The sequence below is a fragment of the Salmo trutta genome, chromosome 13 (genome assembly GCF_901001165.1).
Source record: "Salmo trutta chromosome 13, fSalTru1.1, whole genome shotgun sequence".
Taxonomy (NCBI): domain Eukaryota; kingdom Metazoa; phylum Chordata; class Actinopteri; order Salmoniformes; family Salmonidae; genus Salmo; species Salmo trutta.
Genome location: NC_042969.1, coordinates 14,102,240 through 14,126,004, shown reverse-complemented (window position 1 = coordinate 14,126,004; position 23,765 = coordinate 14,102,240). Strand labels below are relative to the sequence as shown.

Genomic DNA, 23,765 nt, shown 5'->3' with positions numbered 1-23,765 from the left:
CCTTAGTGCTTCACGTTGGTTCTATCACTTTACTTTAAAACCCTCAACTTAGTACACGCCTATACTGGCAGAATGTACATTTACATTTACATACAGTATATTCATCTTATATTTCAAGCATGAACTATTCTCATCACTTCCGGTAATGACATATTGGTATCTCAATGCACTCTTAGTCTAAATTACTTTACATTTTGCAGTGTGCAGACCTCCACAATCAACCTGATACCTCAAATATTTTGGGGGGGATAAGCCTAAATCAATTACGGGCACGGTTGACCACCCCCCTTCCTCCGGGTACTTATCCTTCTGGCATTTCTTCATTTTATTCTTCAAATAGTGTTTCAATTCGTCCTCCCCATTGCACATGTTCAAAGTGGATGGCCCTTGATAATGTCTCTCACCTGAGCCACCACTGTCCTTTACAGTCCATTAAGTCTTGTCTATTTTCCTACCAGTACAGCAAGTTTGGACGGGATCTCTCTCTCCATGCTCACTCCACGTGGAGTCATGTCGCACTCCTGAGCGAAAAGGCATGAGAGAAAAGGCAGTTGATAGCTTCGACTGGATGCTGTGTACAGGTTGCTGGCTTGGACTCAGGTCTCACGGTAGAAGTGGTGAAGGACCATACTGAACGCCATTGTCGCCATTACTTAAGCCGGTTGAGGTTCACACTGTTCTTGGTCAAATTATCCCTTCCATGCATCTAGATACCATCTGGGGCCACCTTCACCCATAACCCAGAGAGAGGACAGACCAGAACAACAGTTTAGTTTAGGGCATTTCTGATTCAGGAAATCCAGACAAATTATTTACAATATGACAAATTATTACTACTACCTGATTGAGTAAATCCAGAGAAACGATTTACTGTATGACAAATTATTATTACTACCAATATTCTTAATACAGTTTTCTAAAACAAATGTCAAAGAGAATAACAACACACAGTTGAAACCATTTTTTTATACTCCCCTATCATCTTGGCGATCTCACCACAGAGTTACAGGGTCAGGGAGTTAGAGGGCTAATCCTTAGGGAGAAATCCTGACTACACTGTCAGATATTTATTTACAATTCAAGGCACACTTAAACAGCATGGCTACCACAGCATTCTGCAGCGATATGCCATCCCATCTGGTTTGCGCTTAGTGGGACTATCATTTGTTTTTCAACAGGACAATGACCCAACACACCTCCAGGCTGTGTAAGGGCTATTTGACCATGACGGAGAGTAATAGACTGCTGCGTCAGATGACCTGGCCTCCACGATCACCCGATCTCAACCCAATTGAGGTGGTTTGGGATGAGTTGGACCACAGAGTGAAGGAAAAGCAGCCAACAAGTGCTCAGCATGTGTGGGAACTCCTTCAAGACTGTTGGAAAAGCATTCCAGGTGAAGCTGGTTTAGAGAATGCCAAGACTGTGTAAAGCTGTCATCAAGGCAAAGGGTGGCTATTTTGAAGGATCTCAAATATCAAATCAAATTTATTTATATAGCCCTTCTTACATCAGCTGATATCTCAAAGTGCTGTACAGAAACCCAGCCTAAAACCCCAAACAGCAAGCAATGTTTGTTTAACTTTGTTTAACTTTTTGGGTTACTATATGATTCCATATGTGTTATTTCATAGTTTTGATGTCTTCACTATTATTCTACAATGTAGAAAATAGTAAAAAAATAAATAAAGAAAAACCCTTGAATGAGTATGTGTGTGTCACGTCCTGACCCTAGTAAGATGTACTTTTCTATAGTAGAGTAGGTCAGGGCGTGACAGGGGGTGTTTTGGGTTTTTCTATGTTTTCTATGTTTTAGTTCTAGTTTTTCTATTTCTATGTTGGGGTTGTTTGGGTTGATCTCCAATTGGAGGCAGCTGATTCTCGTTGCCTCTGATTGGAGATCATATTTAAGTAGGGGTTTTTCTTCCTGGGTTTTTGTGGGTAGTTGTTTTCCGTTTTGTCTGTAGTACCTGACGGAACTGTTTTGTTGTTTTCTGTTTTAAGTGTATTCATTAAAGGAAATATGAGCCCTTCACACGCTGCGCCTTGGTCCCCTCTATACGACCCACGTTACAGTGTGTCCAAACTTTTGACTGGTACTGTAAATAACACCCTGTATTCAAAAACACCTTGTGTTATTTGTAGTGGCTGCAGACCACAAAAACACTTCTCTTCTAAATGCCTACAGACAGCTGTCAGCGGGGCTTTCCATGGTACTGTTACGCCCTAACTCTAATCTTCTCATAAAACTAGTGAATAGCCTTCTCTCTATAAGACTATGGGTACCTTTTTATGCATTACTCGCCTTAAATGTATTTTTTATCATTTATTTTTATACAGATTCATTGAAATTGACTTACTGGAATCAGTTGCCGTTCCGCAATTGTTTACGGATGATGTGTCTCCTCCTGGGCAGCTCACAGTAAGGGTCTGGTCTGGGTGGGTCTCATCCTCTTTTGGTCAGACAGGAATTTCCCCCACGCTTTATAAAATGTGCTTCCGGTTTTCCTCGCAGACCACCACTGGAAAGCTCCGCAGGCAGAATCAATCGTCCTATTCGTGACGCCAAAATGTTCCATCCATTCCAATAAAGCAAGGTGGGCAAGTCCAGATATTCGCTACACTCGCAATAACATCTGCTAAAGACTTGTATGTGACCAATACATTTACATTTTTTCGATTGTCCTTCACAGTTCCATTGATGTATTTAAAACCGTATTATAATCTGCCACCATAATAATAGTCTTGTATTACTTAAAGGTTTGATCAATTAGTATATATGTATATACGTGTATATCCATCAACTTGGGGATCGTTTTGGACAATTTGCACATTCTGATGAAAATTGTTGTTAATTAATATCATCACCCCTTTTGAATTTCTTTGCCCATGGGAGAAGTATATTTCACCCCCCCCCCTTTTCTTATTATCTGCTAAGCCATTACAATTATAACTGGCTATACTTATTTCACCATTTACCATAATGAGATACAAGTTTCAATTCCATTTATCATAAGATATGTTTGTAAGCTTACCATTAAAAAGTCATGACTGAGTGTCCATATAGCTGTTCCATGATATTTGCATTGCTACGAAGTAAGCCTCCAATTGTTCTCTACTTTTGCATATACTAAAACCTCCTCCCATCCCAAGTTGGGTTGTCATTCCAGTGACTGGTACACCACCCCATCCCCCCGGATCCCAGGGCCCCCGAGAGACTGGGACCCATCCTTCAAAAAGAGCACACAGTGCCACCCACAGAACGCCTGTCCTAACTTAATAATGGACCAATAAAAGAATAAAGAGGGGTTTCTGCAGATGCAGGAATGCCCACATGCAGGAACGCCCCCAAATTGCGGTCCTCAATTGCACCCTTCTCCCAACAGATGGCCTGCCATACCATAATCAGTTGCATACCCAACCAAAAAAACTCACTCTGACCAGAGCCCTCATATACAGCCAAAGCAGTAGGTGGCGGCATGCACCTATAGCATTTGTTTGCCGACAGCCATAATATCAAAGAAGAAGACCCCGTACTGTAGGTGGCGGCAATATGGAATGTTTTTTTTAGTTTTTCTTATTCAATACCCCGTGCAGCTGGTGGCGGTAATGCACCATTAACATTGGATGCCAACCGTCGTTAAACCCCATCGAAGACGAAGAAGAAGAAGAAGAAGAAGAAGAAGTGGTGGCGGCGGCAATACACCAGTATGTGTAGTCTGCCATAAAACTTTGAAGAAGAAGAAGCGCACGAGCACTTCTCAGGGTGTTTAATTATTTTCTTTTAATGTTTTATCAAGACAAGCAAGTTGAAAATGACCTTTGCCTTTCCTCTATGAAGGAATGTTTTTATAGATGAAGATCTAGACTAAAACGTTGAATAGCTAACTGAATGGAAACTTAATAGTTGAATGAATGAGACTGGCGTCTTGAAAAGATAGAACATGTACCTGTTGCACTTCTCTATTGCCATCATTCTTGGGTTTGTGTGGTATTTATTTGACCGCGGACAAGTAGCGGCTCAAATTGTTTTATGTTTACTATTTTGGCAATCAACCCCAAATGTTTTAATAAAGACCAGACGGGAAAGCGGCACTCAGACAGACGATGTGGTTGAAGAAGATTTATTCCAGGTAATTTAAATATTCTATGCATTTGTTATGACTGACGATTCAATTGCGGTAAGGTGTTACTTTTTCATCTGCAGAGATCATCATTGCTACAATGTAACGCTCATAATGAGATTCAATGTGACAGGGCAAGTGAGCCATGCACGTTACTTTGTTTCTGTCATTTTGTAAACAAATGTAACCAGTTTATGAATAATGTCAGTGATGTCAATGTTCACTCATTAATACCACCAAACATTTTAATATTTCAACTGAATGCCTGTCTGCAATCTAGTAAGTCGTTAGCCAATGAAACATTACTGTTGTAGTAGTTGTGGGGTCAAATGAAACGTATAAAATTATAATGGAAAGTTATTGACACGGACCTCCTCATGTCCTATATATAGCTGGTGGCAAATTGCCCATATTTTTACAAGTGGAGGGGAAAATAAGGTGATACATGGGTGATGAAAGGAGCGTTATGATAACAACCGCGAAATAATGGTGTGTCCCCTAGCCCAGTAATCCTTGTACCATCTAAATCGCTGTGAAATATATTTTCAATAACACCACCTGTTTTAAGCTGGTGGGCGGTTTTGCTCCACCAGCTTCAAACATCTGTGAAAACTATTTTGCGATTTAGATGGTACAATGCTTCCCTACTCGATTCAGTGCTTGTTTTTTTTAATTTTTTACATGAACTGAAATTGAGCGAACAGTATTTTAGCAACCAGGAAATGACAGAGCGATTTTTGCTAAATAACACAACCACAAAGTCAGAACATTTTTGACAACAGATGCCGCTCCAGAGAATATTGATAAAAGTCCCCTTGTCTGAGAGATTTACATGGTTATCAAAATGTCACACCAGGGTAAACCTAGAAGAAACACAGCCCTTATTTTATGTGTTTGTAAAATCTCCTATGGGAAAAATGAATGGTGAAAACCGATTGGAATCATTTAAATCTTTGACCGCTAGGTTTTATGGGTGTTAATGACACCTCCACTGTTGGGCTTTATTAGCGCCCGATATATTATGGACAAATAAAAAATGCTATGCATAGCACCTTTTTAACTTAGCTAAGTGTAGTGGATTGACACCTGGTAATAGACTTGCGGAAATGTAATTTCATCATGGGTCCCTGATATGTACTACACAGAAATGCATAATTATGGATACGGAAGTCGTTCTCTTCACTGTGATGTATCCAAAACTTCTACCTGTTACGCAAAGGTACAAATATGCAATATCCTTCTTTGCCTATTTGGGTATTATTCTACAGACTGGTTATTATTTTAAAGCTGCACTATGCAGAAATCTCTCCGTCATTTCCTGGTTGCTAAAATCCAAACAGTTTCTTTTAATTTAAGTTTATGTGACAAAACAAGCAAGTATAGTGTAGAGAATCATTGTACTCCAAACTGCTGTAAAATATATTTTTCATAACCAAAAATATCGTATTTTCAGCAGTTTGAAGCTGGTGTACAACAACGAAAGTAAAATAAGCAAAACGAAACTTAACCTGTTTAGGATAGGGGACAGTATTTTCACGGCCGGATAAAAAACGTACCCGATTTAATCTGGTTATTACTCCTGCCCAGAAACTAGAATATGCATATAATTGTTTGATTTGGATAGAAAACACCCTAAAGTTTCTAAAACTGTTTGAATGGTGTCTGTGAGTATAACAGAACTCATATGGCAGGCCAAAACCTGAGAAGATTCTATACAGGAAGTGCCCTCTCTGACCATTTCTTGGCCTTCTATAGCCTCTTTATCGAAAACAGAGGATCTCTGCTGTAATGTGACATTTTCTAAGGCTCCCATAGGCTCTCAGAAGGCGCCAGAACGGGGAATGATGACTCTGCAGTCCCTGGCTGAAAAACAGTAGCGCATTTGGATAGTAGTCGATCTGAGAACAATGAAACGGGTGCGCGCGTGCACGTGAAGAGTCCATTTTACATTTTCAGTCTTTGAACGAAAACGACGTCTCCCGGTCGGAATATTATCGCTATTTTACGAGAAAAATCGCATAAATATTTATTTTAAACAGCGTTTGACATGCTTCGAAGTACGGTAATGGAATATTTTGACATTTTTTGTCACCATACGCGCCGACACGTCACTCTTCGGATAGTGTCTTGAACGCAAGAACAAAACGCCGCTATTTGGATATAACTATGGATTATTTGGAACCAAAACAACATTGGGTGTAAAGTAGAAGTCCTGGGAGTGCATTCTGACGAAGAACAGCAAAGGTAATCCAATTTTTCTTATAGTAAATCTGAGTTTGGTGAGTGCCAAACCTTGATGGGTGTCAAAATAGCTAGCCATGATGGCCGGGCTATGTACTCAGAATATTGCAAGATGTGCTTTCACCGAAAAGCTATTTTAAAATCTGACATAGCGATTGCATAAAGGAGTTCTGTATCTATAATTCTTAAAATAATTGTTATGTTTTTTGTGAACGTTTATCGTGAGTAATTTAGTAAATTCACCGGAAGTTTCGGTGGGTATGCTAGTTCTGAACGTCACATGCTAATGTAAAAAGCTGTTTTTTGATATAAATATGAACTTGATTGAACAAAACATGCATGTATTGTATAACATAATGTCCTAGGAGTGTCATCTGATGAAGATCATCAAAGGTTAGTGCTGCATTTAGCTGTGGTTTTGGTTTTTGTGAAATTATATGCTAGCTTGAAAAATGGGTGTGTGATTATTTCTGGCTGGGTACTCTCCTGACATAATCTAATGTTTTGCTTTTGTTGTAAAGCCTTTTTGAAATCGGACAATGTGGTTAGATAAAGGAGAGTCTTGTCTTTAAAATGGTGTAAAATAGTCATATGTTTGAAAAATTGAAGTTTTGGGATTTTTGAGGAGTTTGTAATTCGCGCCACGCCCTATCATTGGATATTGGAGCGGTGTTCTGCTAGCGGAACATCTAGATGTAAGATTAAGAATGGGAAGCATAGAAATAGCACACACAGAACAGATCTACCGCTTCTTAAACTTGCTTTCAATGAGAATGACGGATGTATAACATACATTTCTATGTGAATTTGGTCAGGTTGCCCAAAAAGTTACATATTGCAGGTTTATTTGAGCTCTGCCACCAAACAAGAACAAATGATGTTGGTCCGGACTGGGCCAAATCTTAACCTATAATAGACTATCATGTTTCACAAGTCTTAACATCAAAGTAAAGCTCAGTAGGGTATTGTAGAGTACAGTACATTATAGTGTATTCAACTGAAGTGTGCTCTACTGTGCACTGTACTGAACTCTATTCTACTCTACTGAACTCTACTCTATTGTACTATACAGTGGTGCCCAAACTTGTGAAACATAGACATCTATGGTTGCTTCAGATTTCCCGAACCAAATCTGAACCTATCATGGACGTCTATGTTAGGGCCAAATTTATGCTGGTCCAGGCGTCTGTGGGTGTTGAAATCTGCTTGTCAACATCCATCAGGCGTTGACTACTGTGATTTCCCATTGTAGCTCAATTGCAGAGATTCCGTTACCGATTTTTTTCGAAATTCTGTTAGCGATTTGGTAACAGAATTTCTAGTTTTAATCATTTAATAAATTATCAACAAAATTGATATCAGTGACAACACTATAACTAATTGATAGGTCTACCTTGTTACTTCTGTGAACTTTCATTATCATCCCTCATGACGGAGAGAAATTAGAAAATATCTTGAAGGTATGTGGGTTTTTGGTAACAGAATTAAGGCACAAGGCAACATGTCTTAAACATACGGAAGGCAGAAAAAAATGTTACTAAACTAAATATGTGTTGATTTTAATTGACAGCGGTCTTTACTTCAACATTGTAGTGTTTGATCACAGGAGGTTGGTGGCACCTTAATTAAAGGGAACAGGCTCGTGGTAATGACTAGAGCGGAATAGCTGGAATGGTATCAAACACATCAAACGCATAGTTTCCATGTGTTTGATGCAATTCCATATGCTCTGTTGCAGCCATTATTATGAGCCAGGCTCCCCTCAGCAGCCTCCACTGGTTTTGATGTATTTCTAATACCTTTTAACCTTTTTTTTCCTGGTCGATGTTTTCTAGACCCCTTTTTAAAATCAGTTTTAGAAGAAGTCAATCTGACACCCAGTCATTTGACACCCAATTTCACATATTAGTGCTCATGGGTCCTTTTACATGGAAAATGAACTTATGCTGTCTTTCTACTTAATCTACATGGTAAGGAATGAATGATGTCCAAACACTATAATCACCTCTTTACTGTGCCCTGTACTGTACTCTTTATTGTACTGAACTTTACTGTAATGTATCTGAATTGTCTTACAGGAAACCACTGACCATTTAGGTTGTGATGTGACTGATACAACAAGCACTAAAGCTGAAACATCACAGGAGAGACAGTTTCCCCATGTGAAGAGGTCTCTTCAGCAAGGTGTGCAATTTTGCTCTGCATAATTTGAGATCCTGCCAGAATGTTCCTAGACATTTTTTGTAAGTAATCCTGTCAGGCTTTCTGCCAGGGTAAGAGATTTGTAAAGCGGAGTCTATTGTTAAGATCAAGGACGAATAACGAAAACATTTTGAGCCAATATTCTGCCCTTTTCCTTAGTGTACTTGGTCAGCCAAATGTAGTTCTTCTGTATTCTGTGACACAGTTGAATAGGATAGCAAATGCAGCTGCAGACATATCTCATGTTACATGATCTGGGGCTTGTGTGACAAAGATGTTGAGGCAATAGACACAAAAATAACTCTTTCAATGTGCTGTGCTGTGGATTATGGAAAGCGGGTGGTGCGTTACCAAGCTCTGCTTGTAAATGGAACGAGTTGGTTGGCATATTTTGTATAAGGCATGCTCAGACCGGTTTGGACTGTTTTCTGTCGGGAAGTGTTTTTGAAAATCCTGCTAAAATGAATTTCCCAGCTCACTTCAACCTACACTTATAAATAAATCATAAGTACAAAATGTAGCCTTTCACTTACAATACTCAGGGCTCGTTTGAAGTGCATTCAGAAAGTATTCAGATCCCTTCACTTTTTCCACATTTTGTTACGTTACAGCCTTATTTTAAAATTGGAATAAATAATTTCCCCCCCTCAAACTACACACAATTCACCATAATGACAAAGCAAAAACAGGTTTTTAGAAATTGTTGCAAATGTATATAAAAAAAACCCTGCAATATCACATTTACATAAGTATTCAGACACTTTACTCAGTACTTTGTTGAAGCACCTTTGGCAGCAGTTACAGCCTCGGCTGTTCTTGGGTATGATGCTACAAGCTTGGCACACCTGTATTTGGGGAGTTAATCCCATTCTTCTCTGCAGATCCTCTCAAGCTCTGTCAGGTTAGATGGGGAGCGTAGATGCACAGCTATTTTCAGGTCTCTCGAGAGATGTTCAAGTCTGGGCTCTGGCTGGGCCACTCAATGACATTCAGAGACTTGTCCCGAAGCCACTCCTGCGCTGTCTTGGCTGTGTGCTTAGGGTTGTTGTCTTGTTGGAAGGTGAACCTTCACCCCAGTCTGAGGTCCTGAGTGCTCTGGAGCAGGTTTTCATCAAGGACTTTGCTCCATTCATCTTTCCCTCGATCCTAACTAGTCTCCCTGCCGCTGAAAAACATCCCCATACACTGCCACCTCCATGTGTCACCGTAGGGATGGTATTGGCCAGGTGATGAGTGGTGCCTGGTTTCCTCCAGACATGACACTTGGCATTCAGGCCAAAGACACTTGGTTTCATCAGACCAGAGAATCTTATTTCTCATGGTCTTAGAGTCCTTTAGGTTCCTTTTGCCAAACTCCAAGCGGGCTGTCATGTGCCTTTTACTGAAGAGTGGCCTCCGTCTGGCCACTCTACCATAAAGGCCTGATTGGTGGAGTGCTGCAGAGATTGGTTGTCCTTCTGGAAGGTTTTCCCATCTCCACAGAGGAACTCTGGAGCTCTGTCAGAGTGACCATCGGGTTCTTGGTCACCTCCCTGACTAAGGCCCTTCTCGCCGATTGCTCAGTTTGGCCGGGCGGCCAGCTCTAGGAAGAGTCTTGGTGGTTCCAAACTTCTATTTAAGAATGGAGGCCACCATGTTCTTGGGGACCTTCAATGCTGCATATTTTTTTTGGGTACCCTTCCCCAGATCTGTGCCTCGACACAATCCTGTATCGGAGCTCAAGCTACAATTCCTTCGACCTCGCTGCTTGATTTTTGCTCTGCAATGCACTGTCAACTGTGGGACCTTTTTATATAGACAGGTGTGTGCCATTCCAAATCATGTCCAATCAATTGAATTTACCACAGGTGGACTCCAAGTTGTAGAAACATCTCAAGGATGATCATTGGAAACCAAATGAACCTAAACCAAATTTTGAGTTACGCAAATAAGGTATTTCTGTTTTTTATTTTTAATACATTTGCAAAAATGTCTATAAACCAGTTTTGGCTTCGTCATTATGGGGTATTGTGTGTAGATTGATGAGGGATAAACAATAAAATAATCACATTTAGAATAAGGCTGTAATGTAACAAAATGTGGAAAAAGTGAAAGGGTCTGAATACTTTCCGAATGCGCTGTAAATGTATTATTTTTTTTTGTCTTCGTCAACTATTTTGCCTTTGTGTTGATTTTGAGTGTGCGTTTTCTCCAGTGTTTGAGTGTGCCTACGCCCAGCTAGTCCTCCCCTGGTACAGCGTCCCTGAGCCCTGTGACAGTCAGCTCCTGCACCAGGTGCTGTGGAGGGAGTTTGACCAAGTCATCGATCAAGTCATCAGCAAAGGCAAAGACTTTGACGTCTGTGCTGCAAGTGTGGGCTGCATTCGCATCCTGACCCAGCACCTCCATAATGCCAAACAGTCTCATAGGTAATACAGCTCTCCTGAAGTCGCTAGTAGAATATCAATAGAAGCCATAGATTATGTCATCACCCATATTGAGTTGCCGTTCTACAGCTGTATCGCTTACCTATACTGTTGAAGTGGTTTATGTATATTTGATTGTTTTGGATAAATCATTAACATCTGCAGTTCGGCATTTCAAACTTTTTTATTGGGTGTAATGCACTTTGACCTAGGGTACTATGCAAGTTGTCACATGATGGAAGAATGGCCTGTATTACGTATTGCAGGGATAGAATGTCTCGCTTATCAATGTGTTATGCTCTGTCATAATATCATCAATCTAGGTATTATTGCTCACTTTGTCATTATTCCAAATAGACTATTTTTATTAATTTTGTCTGTCTGTTTTGTTCTCTCTCTCTCTCTGTGTGTGTGTCAGAAAACCATTGTTCCGCTCTAGAGGAGAGGAGGTTGAAGTTCTCCGAGTGTTCTCTGAAGTACTGGTGCGAAACCTTTTACCCCAGTCCCTATGGGGACTGGCAGTCAGCCACTGTGCCTTAAATGAGATAGTTGCCTTAAAAGGTAAGCCCCACAATATAGGCCTATCAGTGCCTTTTGTATTCTCTCAGCACATTGCTGAAGTTTTGAAAAAAGAACAAATTAGCATGAAATCATTATGTTTCTTATCATGATGAGTAAAGGATAGAGGTTAGAAATACTGCACATACCATGCTGTAACTAAACTAGGGCTCTCCTTAGAGGAAAGCTAACATACTGTGTTATTGAAACCTGCAGATAATGTAGAACAACACATTTCACTGCACCTATGTGACAATAAAACATATATATTTTTTAATAATGATCACAGGAGCCAGTGAAACGGCTTGGATAATTTACATTTATGGCTTTGTAATGGTAAGAGTTTTTACTGTTGTAGATAAAACATTTAACTTCTGCACCTGTAACCTTAATTGAGTCTCAATAATGTTCAGTGAAACTTGACCGTTAACACCATTTTGTTTTGTTGCCTGGGAGACGTGGATACTGGAGGTGGACATTGGTATAAAAGTGAAACAAGTTGGAAAGGCTCTCCGTAAGGGTCTGTTATTCTGAGCCTAAGTGTGTCTGCTTTTTGCCTATGTATACTGAGCAAAAATAGAAATGCTACAATTTCAAAGATTTTACTGGGTTACGGTTCATATAAGGAAATCAGTCAAATGAAATAAATTCATTAGGCCCTAATTTATGGATTTCACATGACTGGGAATAAAGATATGCATCTGTTGGTCACAGATACCTTAAACAAAATGTAGGGGCGTGGATCAGAAAACTAGTCAGTATCTGGTGTGTCCACCATTTGCCTCATGCAGCGTGACGCATCCCCTTCACATAGAGTTGATCAGGCTTTTGATTGTGGCCTGTGGAAGGTTGTTCTCTTCAATGGCTGTGCAAAGTTGCTTGGTATTGGTGGGAACTGGAACTCGCTGTCGTACACCTCGATCCAGAGCATCCCAAACATTCTCAATGGCAGACATGTCTGGTGAGTATGCAGGCCATGAAAGAACTGGGACATTTTCAGCTTCCAGGAATGATGTACAGATCCTTGCGACATGGGGTAGTGCATTATCATGCTGAAACATGAGGTAATCGCGGCGGATGAATGGCACGACAATGGGCCTCAGGATCTCGTCATGACATCTCTGTGCATTTAAATTGCCATCGATAAAATGCAATTGGGTTCATTGTCTGTAACTTATGTCTGCCCATACCATAACCCCACCGCCACCATTGGGCACTCTTTCCACAATGTTGACATCAGCAAACCGCTCGCCCACACGAGTTTGCGGTTGTGAATCCAGTTGGACGTATTGCCAAATTCTCTAAAACAACGTTGGAGGCGGCTTATGTTAGAGAAATGTACATTTAATTATATGGCAACAGCTCTATTGGACATTCCTGCAGTCAGTATGCCAATTGCACGCTCCCTCAATTTGAGACATCTGTGTCATTGTGTTATGTGAGACAACTGCACATTTTAGAGTGGCCTTTTATTGTCCCCAGCACAAGGTGCATCTGTGTAATGACCATTCTGTTTAATCAGCTGTTTGAAATGCCACACCAGTCAGGTGGATTGATTATCTTAGCAAAGGAGAAATGCTCACTAACAGGGATGTAAAAAATTTGTGCACAAGATTTAAGAGAAATAAGCTTCCCAAATAAGATATTTTATTTCAGCTCATGAAACATGGGGCAGTTTATATTTTTGTTTAGTATTTATTGAACATGGTTTTGTCCCACTACCATGTGGTTTTACTCTGTAGTCAGTATCACATTGACTTTGTCATCCATGCCCTCAGCACTGGACCTGCTGGTGCGGTGGCTCTCAGACCCTGACAACCTCAACCAGCTGGTGGTGAGTCAGCTGGATGGAGCGACCCGTAAGAGCTCTGTGGAGGAGCTGTGTGAGTCCCACTCTGACAGGGCCTCTCCCGTCTCCCTGGAGAGCCAGGCCAGTGGAGCGTGAGTGGACCTTTTCCTACCAGGCCGCCTCTCTTGTCTTTAATAAACACGCTTCAGTGCTGCAAGGGTGCAGAGAACACAGAAATAAATTGTGCTTTGGTTTTGTTTGGTGGCCATTTTAGGATGCAGGAAGAAACAGAGGATGCTCAAACCAGTGACAGCAAGTCCAAAAAGAAAGGTGAGGGTATTTGTGTATTTGAAACCATCACTAAGCTAATTAAAATGTCCAGTTTATTCTGTGTGACCCATGATGATTTTTTTCATGTTTGTTTTCTTTCTCCTGCCTTAAAGTTATCATAGTTGCAGTCAACTTGTGACATAGAAAAGGGCCATGAAAATTGTCGACACTTAGCTAATCAGATATGTGTGGTTTATCCAGCCAACAAATTGAAGGAAGGCTGGTCTAAATTCCTTGACAAGATGAGATTGAAGAAGGCTAAAAGGGAGAAGATGAAGAAAAGGGAGCAGGCGCTGGTTGTCACGGCCATGTCTATCCAGGGTCGTCCATCAAACGAAAATGAAGGGAGTAGCCGGAACCAGCAGGACTCTGACAGCGTAAGGACACTGCACCAGAAAGAGCGGCTCTGCAGTCATCACTGCACTATTCACCCTGTTCTAGTCTTTTTTTTATAGCAATTCTATTGATTTCTAAAGACAGTGCATACATACAGACAGTACATGTTTTGCCATCTATCCAATAGAAGATTATTTCATATTATTTCTGAATGTCCTCTCTCCTCCCCAAACATTGTTCTATTTATAGTCTGGTAACATTAAGTATCAAACTGAGGATGAAATATAACACAGCTGACATTTTTATTTTGTCATTGGTTTGTTTCACCAGGAGGACAGTGATCTGGAGAGCTACTGGAACAGTGTACAAGAGGATATGATGGAATTCAAGCTGTCGTATGAGCTGTGGCGGGTTGGCCACTGGGCTGTCAGCGTCCCTTGTGTAAGTCACTAATCGCACACAAGTCACTGGAATGCTTTGAATGCAACTACTGTTAGTTATGAAACTGAACTGTGTGAAGACATGTCCTTGGTCATTCTGTTACCTGTTTGTGCCAGAATGGTGTGTAAAGTAAGATGTTACTGTCTGTAGGTGGAGAGGGAAAACGAGGAACTGTGTTTTACAGTTCACCTGGAGGAGAGGGACAACCCTGAAAATCTTCACTGGAACGTGAGGAAGACCCAAACAGACATCATCCACTTCCGCAACCTATGGCAGGTTAGGGAATTATGAAGAGGGAGATTGCATTGCTGCTATTGTGTTGCACAAGGTACCATTTCACTATGTAACCTCATGGCCAATGAAATGAGGTAAAGCCACTATGCTGTTTGGTATTGAATTCAGTGTAAAAGGTTTTTGAGAAATGAGACCAATGGTAACTTCCTTATTTTGTTGGGTCTCAAGATGACAAAACCACAGCACTGTTGTCAAAACAGACCGCTGCAGGACTTGTGAATGTAACAGATACCGTACTGTTTCATTTATCTCTGACATCTTATGGATGTTGCACAATTAGATACAACCATTGCTAATAGTCTGAGTGTATAGTCTCTTTTGACACTGGTCTCCCTTTTGCATCCTCAATATGGGTCCAGATTTACATTTGAGTCATTTAGCAGACGCTCTTATCTACAGATCATACAATTTATCTTTTATTATTATTTTTCCCTTGTTTGGATTGTTTTTTTTGTTTTTTTTAGGACTCTGCTACTTTACCCTCCCTATACATGTTAGAGGAGAGCACTGAGGTGAACATCAATGAGGATTTCAAAGAAGCCAGGAAGTCCATCAAGCTCTTCTTACAGGTACACTGGCACACTTCATGCATGAGCATAAATGCACGAGCATAAATGCACACAGATAGGTGATCTGATATGATAAAAGTAAATGTCCTCTCCAGGAGCTGGTGTCTGATGTTCTAGTGGGCCACACTCAGCCAGTATTTCAGTTTCTGTGTCCTCTGGAAAAGCTGCTGGTTGAAGAGGATCATGTGTGGGGCCTCTTCAGTGGCCTGGCCTACTTCCTGACTCCGGGCCAAGAGGAAGATGAGGTAGGCATTTTAATAACCTGTTGAGCAAGGCCTGCAAGCCAGGTCGTCTTGTATCATGTCAGTGTCACCACAAATGGCAAATGATGCCCTCTGCTTGTGGATTAAGAAACCAAACCAGTAGTGACTCTCCAGCAGTCGGTCAATATTTGTGATAGTGTTTCAATGCACGACTTTCAAAGACATTTGGAAGTAAGTATTTGGGTATTTATATATATTTTTTAAGCTAAATACCTGGCCTCCCGAGTGGCACAGTGGTCTAAGGCACTGCATCGCGGTGCCAGAGGTGTCACTACAGACATTTGTTCGAGCCCAGGCTGTGTCGCAGCCGGCCGCAACTTTGGTCGCCAGTTGTACGGTGTTTCCTCTGACACATTGGTGCGGCTGGCTTCCGGGTTAAGCGAGCAGTGTGTCAAGAAGCAGTGCGGCTTGGCGGGGTCGTGTTTTGGACGATACATGGCTCTCGACCTTCGCCTCTCCCGAGTCCGTAAGGGAGTTGCAGCGATGGGACAAGACTGGAACTACCAATTGGATACCACGAAATTGGGGAGAAAAAAGGGGTAAAAAGTTTAAGAAAAACAAAATACCATGTATTTTCAAATACTCTCGTGCATTTGAACGTAGGTCTGTTTGGTATTTGAAATAATGTATTTGGAAATATTTTCTAATAGTAGGGTTTTTATGGGAAATGATTAGAAAATACTTTCAAATACCTCAAACAGAAGTAGTAGCTAGTTGATTTGGGCCACATTATTTAAACATACTCATACCAAAAACAAGAATTTTAATAATCAAATGTACATGTATGTGAACCCAGGTCTGCAATGCACAATGAATTTTTCAGGACAAGCACAACAGCCTTGGAAGAGGGACCAAACCAGATGATTCCAACACAACGGAGGCTGCAGAACCAACTGCAACTGAGAACCTGGATGGCGATACAAGGGATGACCTGGCCCGGGGCCCATGTATCATCATCTCCCAATGTGATGAGTATTCTCCTTCAGAACCCAGTTCCATTGAGTGCTGCAGAGATGACGAGCCCGAACCAATAGAGAAATCTGACATTTTGGTTAAAGCAGACAAAACCGAGGAATCTGAGAAACCCATAACTTCCCAACTAAAGATGGCAATCAAAGGACTATCTAGATCAGAGGAGTGTCTGGCCCAAACAAAATCAGACACACCTGAAGACCAGACTGACTCTTTCTGTAGACTGCGACGTTCCAGTGAAAATGGAGGCTCGCAATTTTACCTCGCTGACAGTCCATCACATCCTTTCGGTGGAAAGTCGAATAAAAAGGAGAAACTCACTTTCAAAATGTCAGGAGGTATCCCCAGGAGTAAAGGAAATGAAATGGGGAGTCAGCCAAAATTAGAAGACTCACGGTGTTTGAAAAAGGAACAATCCAGCTGGGAGCAAATGGAAGCAACCAAAGCCCTTTTTGATTTGTTGAAAGCAATATCTGGTTAGTTCTAACTTCCTAATTTGTTTGAAATTGTATCCTGGGTTCAAGTCCAGGCTCTGTCGCAGCCGGCCGCGACTGGGAGACCCATGGGGTGGCGCACAATTGGCCCAGCGTTGTCCTGGTTAGGAGAGGGTTTGGCCGGTAGGGATGTCCTTGTCCCATCGCGCACTAGCGACTCCTGTGGCGGGCCGGGCGCAGTGCACGCTGACACGGTTGCCAGGTGACTGTTTCCTCTGACACATTGATGTGGCTGGCATCCGGGTTAAGTAGGCATTGTGTCAAGAAGCAGTGCGGCATGGTTGGGTTGTGTTTCGGAGGACGCACGGCTCTCGACCTTCGCCTCTCCCGAGTCCGTACGGGAGTTGCAGCGATGAGACAAGACTAACTACCAATTGGACATCACGAAATTGGGGAGAAACATGAGGTTATCTTTTTTTTATATAATAAAAAATAAAAAATGATAAACTGAACAAAAATATAAATGCAATGTGTTGGTTTCATGAGCTGAAATAAATGCTCCCAGAAATGTTCTATATGCACAAAAAGGTTATTTTTCTCTCAAATTTGTTTACTACCCTGTTAGTGAATATTTCTCCTTTGCCAAGATAATCAATCCACCTGACAGGTGTGGCATTTCAAGAAGCTGATTAAACAGTATGGTCATTACACAGGTGCACCTTGTGAGAAGACAATTAAAGGCCACTTTAAAATGTGTCGTTTCGTCACACAACACAGTGCCACAGATGTCAACATTTTTGAGGGAGTGAGCAATTGGCATGCTGACTGCAGGAATGTCCACCAGAGCTGTTGCCAGAGAATTTAATGTTAACTTCTCTACCATAAGCTGCCTCCAATGTCATTTTAGAGAATTTGGCAGTGCGTCTAAGCGGCCTCACAACCGAAGACCACTTGTAATCACACCAGCCCAGGACCTTCACATCTGGCTTTTTCACCCGTCTGAGACCAGCCACCCAGACAGCTGATGAAACTGTAGTTTTGCACAACTGAAGAAATTATGCACAAACTGTCTGAAACATCTCAGGGAAGCTCATCTGCGTGCTTGTCGTCCTCACCAGGGTCTTGATTTGACTGCAGTTCAGCATCGTAACTGACTTCAGGGGGCAAATACTCACCTTCGAATGGCCACTGGCAAGCTGGAGAAGTGTGCTCTTCACAGATGAATCCTGGTTTCAACTGTACCGGGCAGATGGCAGACAACATGTATTGTGTCGTGTGGGTGTGTTTGCTGATGTCAACGTTGTGAACAGAGTGCCCCATGGTGGGGTTATGGTATGTGTATGCATATGCATTGGACAATGAACACAATTAGCATTTTATCAATGACGATTTGAATGCACAGAGATACCATGATGAGATCCTGAGGCCCATTGTTGTGCCATTCATCCGCTGCCATCACCTCATGTTTCAGCATTATAATGAATGGCCCCATGTTGCAAGGATCTGTACATAATTCCTGGAACATGAAAATGTCCCAGTTCTACCATGGCCTGCATACTTACCAGACGTGTCACCCACTGAGCAGCTTTGGGATGCTCTGGACCGACGTGTATGTGTTCCAGTTCCCGCTAATATCAAGCAACTTCGCACAGCCATTGAAAAGGAGTGGGGCAACATTCCACAGGCCACAATCAACAGCCTGATCAACTGTATGTGAAAGAGATGTGTCGTACTGTATGAGGCAAATGGTGGTCACACCAGATACTGACTGGGTTTCTGATCCACACCCCTATTTTATTTTTATTTTTAATGAAGGTGTCTGTGACCAACAGATGCATATCTGTATTCCCAGTCATGTTAAATCCATACATTAGGACCTAATGAATTTATTTCAATTGACTGATTTCTTATATGAACTGTAACTCAGTAAAAAAAAAAGAATTGGTGCATGTTGCGTTTATATTTTTGTTCAATGTAATTTTAGATGTTTATATTTTAATTAAAGAGTCACCTTTTGAGGATGGTTATGAATATTAATTACATTTAATAGTATGTAATAATCAGCGCCCTACTTTGCCCTCCAGGCAATTCCATCCTTCTGAACATATTTGATGCGATTCTGAAACCCGTCATGCCGATATTGAAAAAGTAAGAACTGTGAAATATTGTCCCATTTTTCCACTGCAGTCCTGGTTCGTCATACTGACAGAGTAATAGGATGATCTACATTTGTCCTTTTGAGAATCCCAGCATGACGTTCTATAATATTCTCTAGGAAAGTGAACCGCTTCTTGAATAATATGAACCCAACGGAAGCACAGATTGCCTCCTATATCGACAACCTGCGTGAGAATCAGTGGCCCGAGGGCTTGCCGGAGATGACTTGCCCCATACCCCATCGCAGCAGTGAGGAGAAGCATGAGACCAAAGACAGAGCTCACCACCTCATCAATGCCAGATGTACGTGATATACACAGTGTTTTGTTTTTTTTGTTCTTGTTCTATCTAAATGTTTGGAATTTTGCTTTTCATGCTTGGACAGAAATTTGAGAAGTTTTTCACAGTTCACTAACCACATGATCTCATTTTAGATTCAAACTATTTAATCTTGAAGAAGACAGATATGGAGACAGTGTTTAAGCTCTTCCAGGACTGTGAAGAAAACAAGAAGCTGATCTATGTGCGTATCTAGCCTCTTGAGTTTCTGTAGAGAGCACTGGAAGAGAGAACTCTGACGTCAAGATCCTAATGTCCTCTCATCAATGTTGCAGTTCTGTCTCTCTATATTTGATATCTGTCGAATGTCCTAAAAATATACAGTACCAGTCAAATGTTTAGACACCTACTCATTCCAGGGTTTTTCTTTATTTTTACTATTTTCTACACTGTAGAATAGTAGTGAAGACATCAAAACTATGAAATAACACATAGAATCATGTAGTAACCAAAAAAGTGTTAAACAAATCTAAATATTTTAGATTCTTCAAAGTAGCATTGATGACAGCTTTGTACACTCTTGGCATTCTCTCAATCAGCTTCACCTGGAATGCTTTTCCAACAGTGTTGAAGCAGTTCCCACACATGCTGAGCACTTGTTGGCTGCTTTTCCTTCACTCTGTGGTTCAACTCATCCCAAACCATCTCAATTGGGTTGAGGTCGGGTGATTGTGGAGGCCAGGTCATCTGATGCAGCACTCCATCACTCTCCTTGGTCAAATAGCCCTTACACAGCTTGGAGGTGTGTTGGGTCATTGTCCTGTTGAAAAACAAATGATAGTCCCACTAAGCGCTAACTAGATGGGATGGCGTATCCCTGCAGAATGCTGTGGTAGCCATGCTGGTTAAGTGTGCCTTGAATTTTAAATGAATTACATTCAGTGTCACCAGCAAAGCACCATCACACCACCTCCTCCATGCTTCACGACTGGAACCACACATGCGGAGCTCGTCCGTTCACCTACTCTACATCTCACAAAGAACCAAAAATCTAAACTTTGGACAGATTTCCACCGGTCTAATGTCCATTGCTCGTGTTTCTTGGCCCAAACAAGTCTCTTCTTCTTACTGGTGTCCTTCGGTAGTGGTTTCTTTGCAGCAATTCGACCAGGAAGGCCTGATTTCACGCAGTCTCCTCTAAACAGTTGATGTTGATGTCTGTTACTTGAACTCTGTGAAGCATTTATTTGGGCTGCAATCTGAGGTACGGTTAACTCTAATGAACTTATCCTCTGCAGCAGAGGTAACTCTGGGTCTTCCTTTCCTGTGGCGGTCCTTTGCGAGCCAGTTTCATCATAGCGCTTGATGTTTTTTGCGACTGCATTTAAAGAAACAATCAAAGTTCTTGAAATTTTCCGGATTGACTGACCGTCATGTCTTAAAGTACTGATGGACTGCCATTTGTCTTGCCATAATATGGACTTGGTCTTTTACCAAATAGGGCTATCTTCTGTATACCACCCCTACCATGTCACAACACAGCTGATTGGCTCAAATGCATTAGGAAGGAAAGAAATTCCACAAATGAACTTTTAACAAGGCACACCTGTTAATTGAAATGCATTCCAGGTTGAGAGAATGCCAAGAGTGTGCAAAGCTGTCATCGAGGCAAAGGTTGGCTACTTTATAAAATATATTTTGATTTGTTTAACACTTTTTTTGCGTTAATGCATGATTCCATATGTGTTATTTCATAGTGTTGACGTCTTCACTATTATTCTATAATGTAAAACAAAACTTGAATGAGTGGGTGTCCAAACTTTTGACTGGTACTGTATGTCTAGACTGTCTTGTACAGTTATGTTGATTCATCTTTTGCTTCTCTTTATTTTCAATAGATGCTGCTTTCATTCCTGTTGAGAGAGCTTCTGCCAGGTGAGGATGCCCTTAATGTGAGTGCCATAACCCTGCAGAAAGTGAATGTCAACTAACTCATTTTTAGATGTTCTCTGGTGAATCATGCTTTTAAATTATCTTTTGTTCAGTGAACTGTCATTCTGACGTTTTAGAAAATGTTAATATTTATTTGATTGGTTGTCAGGCCTTACAACAATCCCATTTAGTAGCATTTAATCCATATGACTACACTTGGAGTATTATAATAAATACATCTTATGATACATTTCCAGGAAAATCTATTTTACCTCATGCATTAAACATTCTGTGAATCATGCCTATTATTTAAAATGTATCATATGTTGACTATGAAATAAGTTGATCTTGATTATGTATTTAGCAACATGGACAAATTAATGTGTGGTTATTCAAGTTCAAATGTCCTTTACCAGTGTAGAAAATGTAAATATTTGCTATCGAGATGGTAACAATGTCAAACTCAGAGGGACCATAAATGCACTTCTATTTCGATGGGTTGAAGGAAAAACTTTACTGGTAGGAACAAAGACCACTGTGAATAAAATGTTCAAGTTTTGTCCAAAACGTTTATGATCACGATCAGTTGATGGGGAGATGTGTTAAATGATCAGAAGCATTTGACTGAAGTTGTTCATATTGTATTTGGTTTGGAGAATAGCCAGTAATTACACATGCCTTTATCTGTGCTTTAGGTTTTACCATGACTTGCGAAGCAACTGAATGTGACGATGTTGGTGTCGATGTGCCTTCTTAATAAAGTCATTTAGGTTTTTCTTGCTTTTTTTGACATATGCCTGTTATGCTTTCATTTTTTAAATTTAACTAGGCAAGTCGGTTAACAAATTCTTATTTACAATGACAGCCTAGGAACAGTGGGTTAACTGCCTTGTTCAGGGGCAGAAGGACTGATTTTTACCTTGTCAGCTCGGGGATTCGATCTAGCAACCTTTCGGTTACTGGCCCAACGCTCTAAACACTAGGCTACCTGCTGCCCCTTTAGATTGTGTGGTAAGTATTTTCTGTTTTCTGAATATGGATTCATCCTAATCCAATGGGATTACTGAATTTTAACTGTCTTTCTCTATGTTGATCATTATTAAAGTTCACAGACAAAAAAAAAAGATAATTAAAGTGGCAATATGTAACTTTTTGGGTGACCTGACTAAATTTACATAAATGTGAGCTATAGATTTATCATTCTACTTGAAAGCGAAACGATTTCGGCATAGTGCAGTTTTAAGAGATTAATTTGGATTTTGTAGCTATGCTTAAAGATACCCAAGATAATAGATGCTGGTGGGAGGAGCTATAACACAGACTGATTGTAATGGCTGGAATGGAATTCTTGGAACTGAGTCAAATGTGGTTTCCATATGTTTGTTTTTGATAACTTTCTAATTATTCCATTCCAGCAATTACAATGAGCCTATTCTCCTATCAAATTGTATTAGTCACATACACGTGTTTAGCAAATGTTATTGGGGATGTAGCGAAATACTTGTGTTTCTAGCCTCAACAGTGCAGTAATATCTATAATTATATCCTATAGTTCTTTTTTGAATGAGAAGGTATATGAAAATACTTATATATTCTTGATTTGATAGCACGTATTGTTGAGCTCAGTGATCATGCTCAGCTCAAAGTAACACGTTTAGCGTTCCTCTGCTCTGCTGAATGCTCTTGCCTGCAATGCTATCCTTCAGTTTCCCTCCAACACATTGGGTGGCAGCATTGTTGGTGTTTCAGGTTAATTCAAAATGGCTGCGCCCTGAGCATTAGGTAAAGTGTGAAGGTGTCTGCTTTGGGCATTGAATAACGGAAAGGTACGGTAAAGGATATATTTTTTCTTTCTTACATCCGTGTCTGCTAGCTAGCTTAGTCTTTGCAGTTTGTTTTAATGTGTATACGATTTACATAACGTTAGTTAGCTAACGCTAGCTCCTATTCTGCAATGTAGCTAGTACGAGCTCACACTAACTAGCAAAAAGAGGATATTAGTTAAATGTTGTGTGCGTCTTTGCACAGATGCTCAAACTGTATTGTAATCATCTTTCTATGGTCGGTGTCGTGTGTCGGACAGAAAGTAGAGGGACCACCGTGTTTCAGTTGCTTTGACGAGTAGCTAAGTGCACGGTTTGCCAATCAAATAAAACACAACACTTTACAGACGTCAAATCTTCTATCGCCGTGACGTCACTCGAACTCTCCAGTACCTTAATGTACTAGTTATGTCTTCCGTCTATGAAGAGCTGAAGGGAATACAGAATGGCATTTGCACAATAACGAACCACCTCTCCCCGTCCTCAGTAACTGCCCCTGTCTTTTTTCCTTCATTCTGTACTCATCTGATAACACTGGCAATCGTTGATGCCTATTGGGAATGAGCTTTTCTCTGCTTCCATGCTCATTCTCATCAGTGTAAATGAGGAAAAGGAG

At 40.9% G+C, this 23,765-nt stretch overlaps 1 protein-coding gene and 1 long non-coding RNA gene across 6 annotated transcripts in view; both read left to right on the top strand.

The window, feature by feature from the left end:
• Window positions 1-3,542: 3,542 nt before the first annotated feature.
• Window positions 3,543-22,118, top strand: LOC115205254 (uncharacterized). Of its 5 annotated transcripts, none has more exons than XM_029771026.1 (17): window positions 3,543-4,133; window positions 8,444-8,549; window positions 10,762-10,975; window positions 11,391-11,533; window positions 13,309-13,471; window positions 13,594-13,649; window positions 13,851-14,026; window positions 14,316-14,426; window positions 14,577-14,702; window positions 15,185-15,289; window positions 15,385-15,534; window positions 16,376-17,000; window positions 19,043-19,106; window positions 19,234-19,418; window positions 19,550-19,638; window positions 21,293-21,329; window positions 22,022-22,118. In XM_029771026.1, the coding sequence occupies exons 1-17, from the start codon at window positions 3,945-3,947 to the stop codon at window positions 22,081-22,083; spliced, it is 2,601 nt and encodes an 866-aa protein (XP_029626886.1). In that variant the 5' UTR covers window positions 3,543-3,944; the 3' UTR covers window positions 22,084-22,118. The 5 variants fall into 5 exon arrangements, with proteins under 5 accessions (XP_029626886.1, XP_029626887.1, XP_029626888.1 ...); XM_029771027.1 differs by having other exon boundaries at window positions 21,293-21,346; XM_029771028.1 differs by lacking the exons at window positions 16,376-17,000; window positions 19,043-19,106; window positions 19,234-19,418; window positions 19,550-19,638.
• Window positions 22,119-22,926: 808 nt separating this feature from the next.
• LOC115205253 (uncharacterized) overlaps window positions 22,927-23,765 on the top strand; it is a 70,804-nt gene continuing 69,965 nt past the window's right edge. Inside the window, exon 1 of the long non-coding RNA XR_003880565.1 lies at window positions 22,927-23,152. This is a non-coding gene — a long non-coding RNA (uncharacterized LOC115205253). The remainder of the gene's footprint in view (window positions 23,153-23,765) is intronic.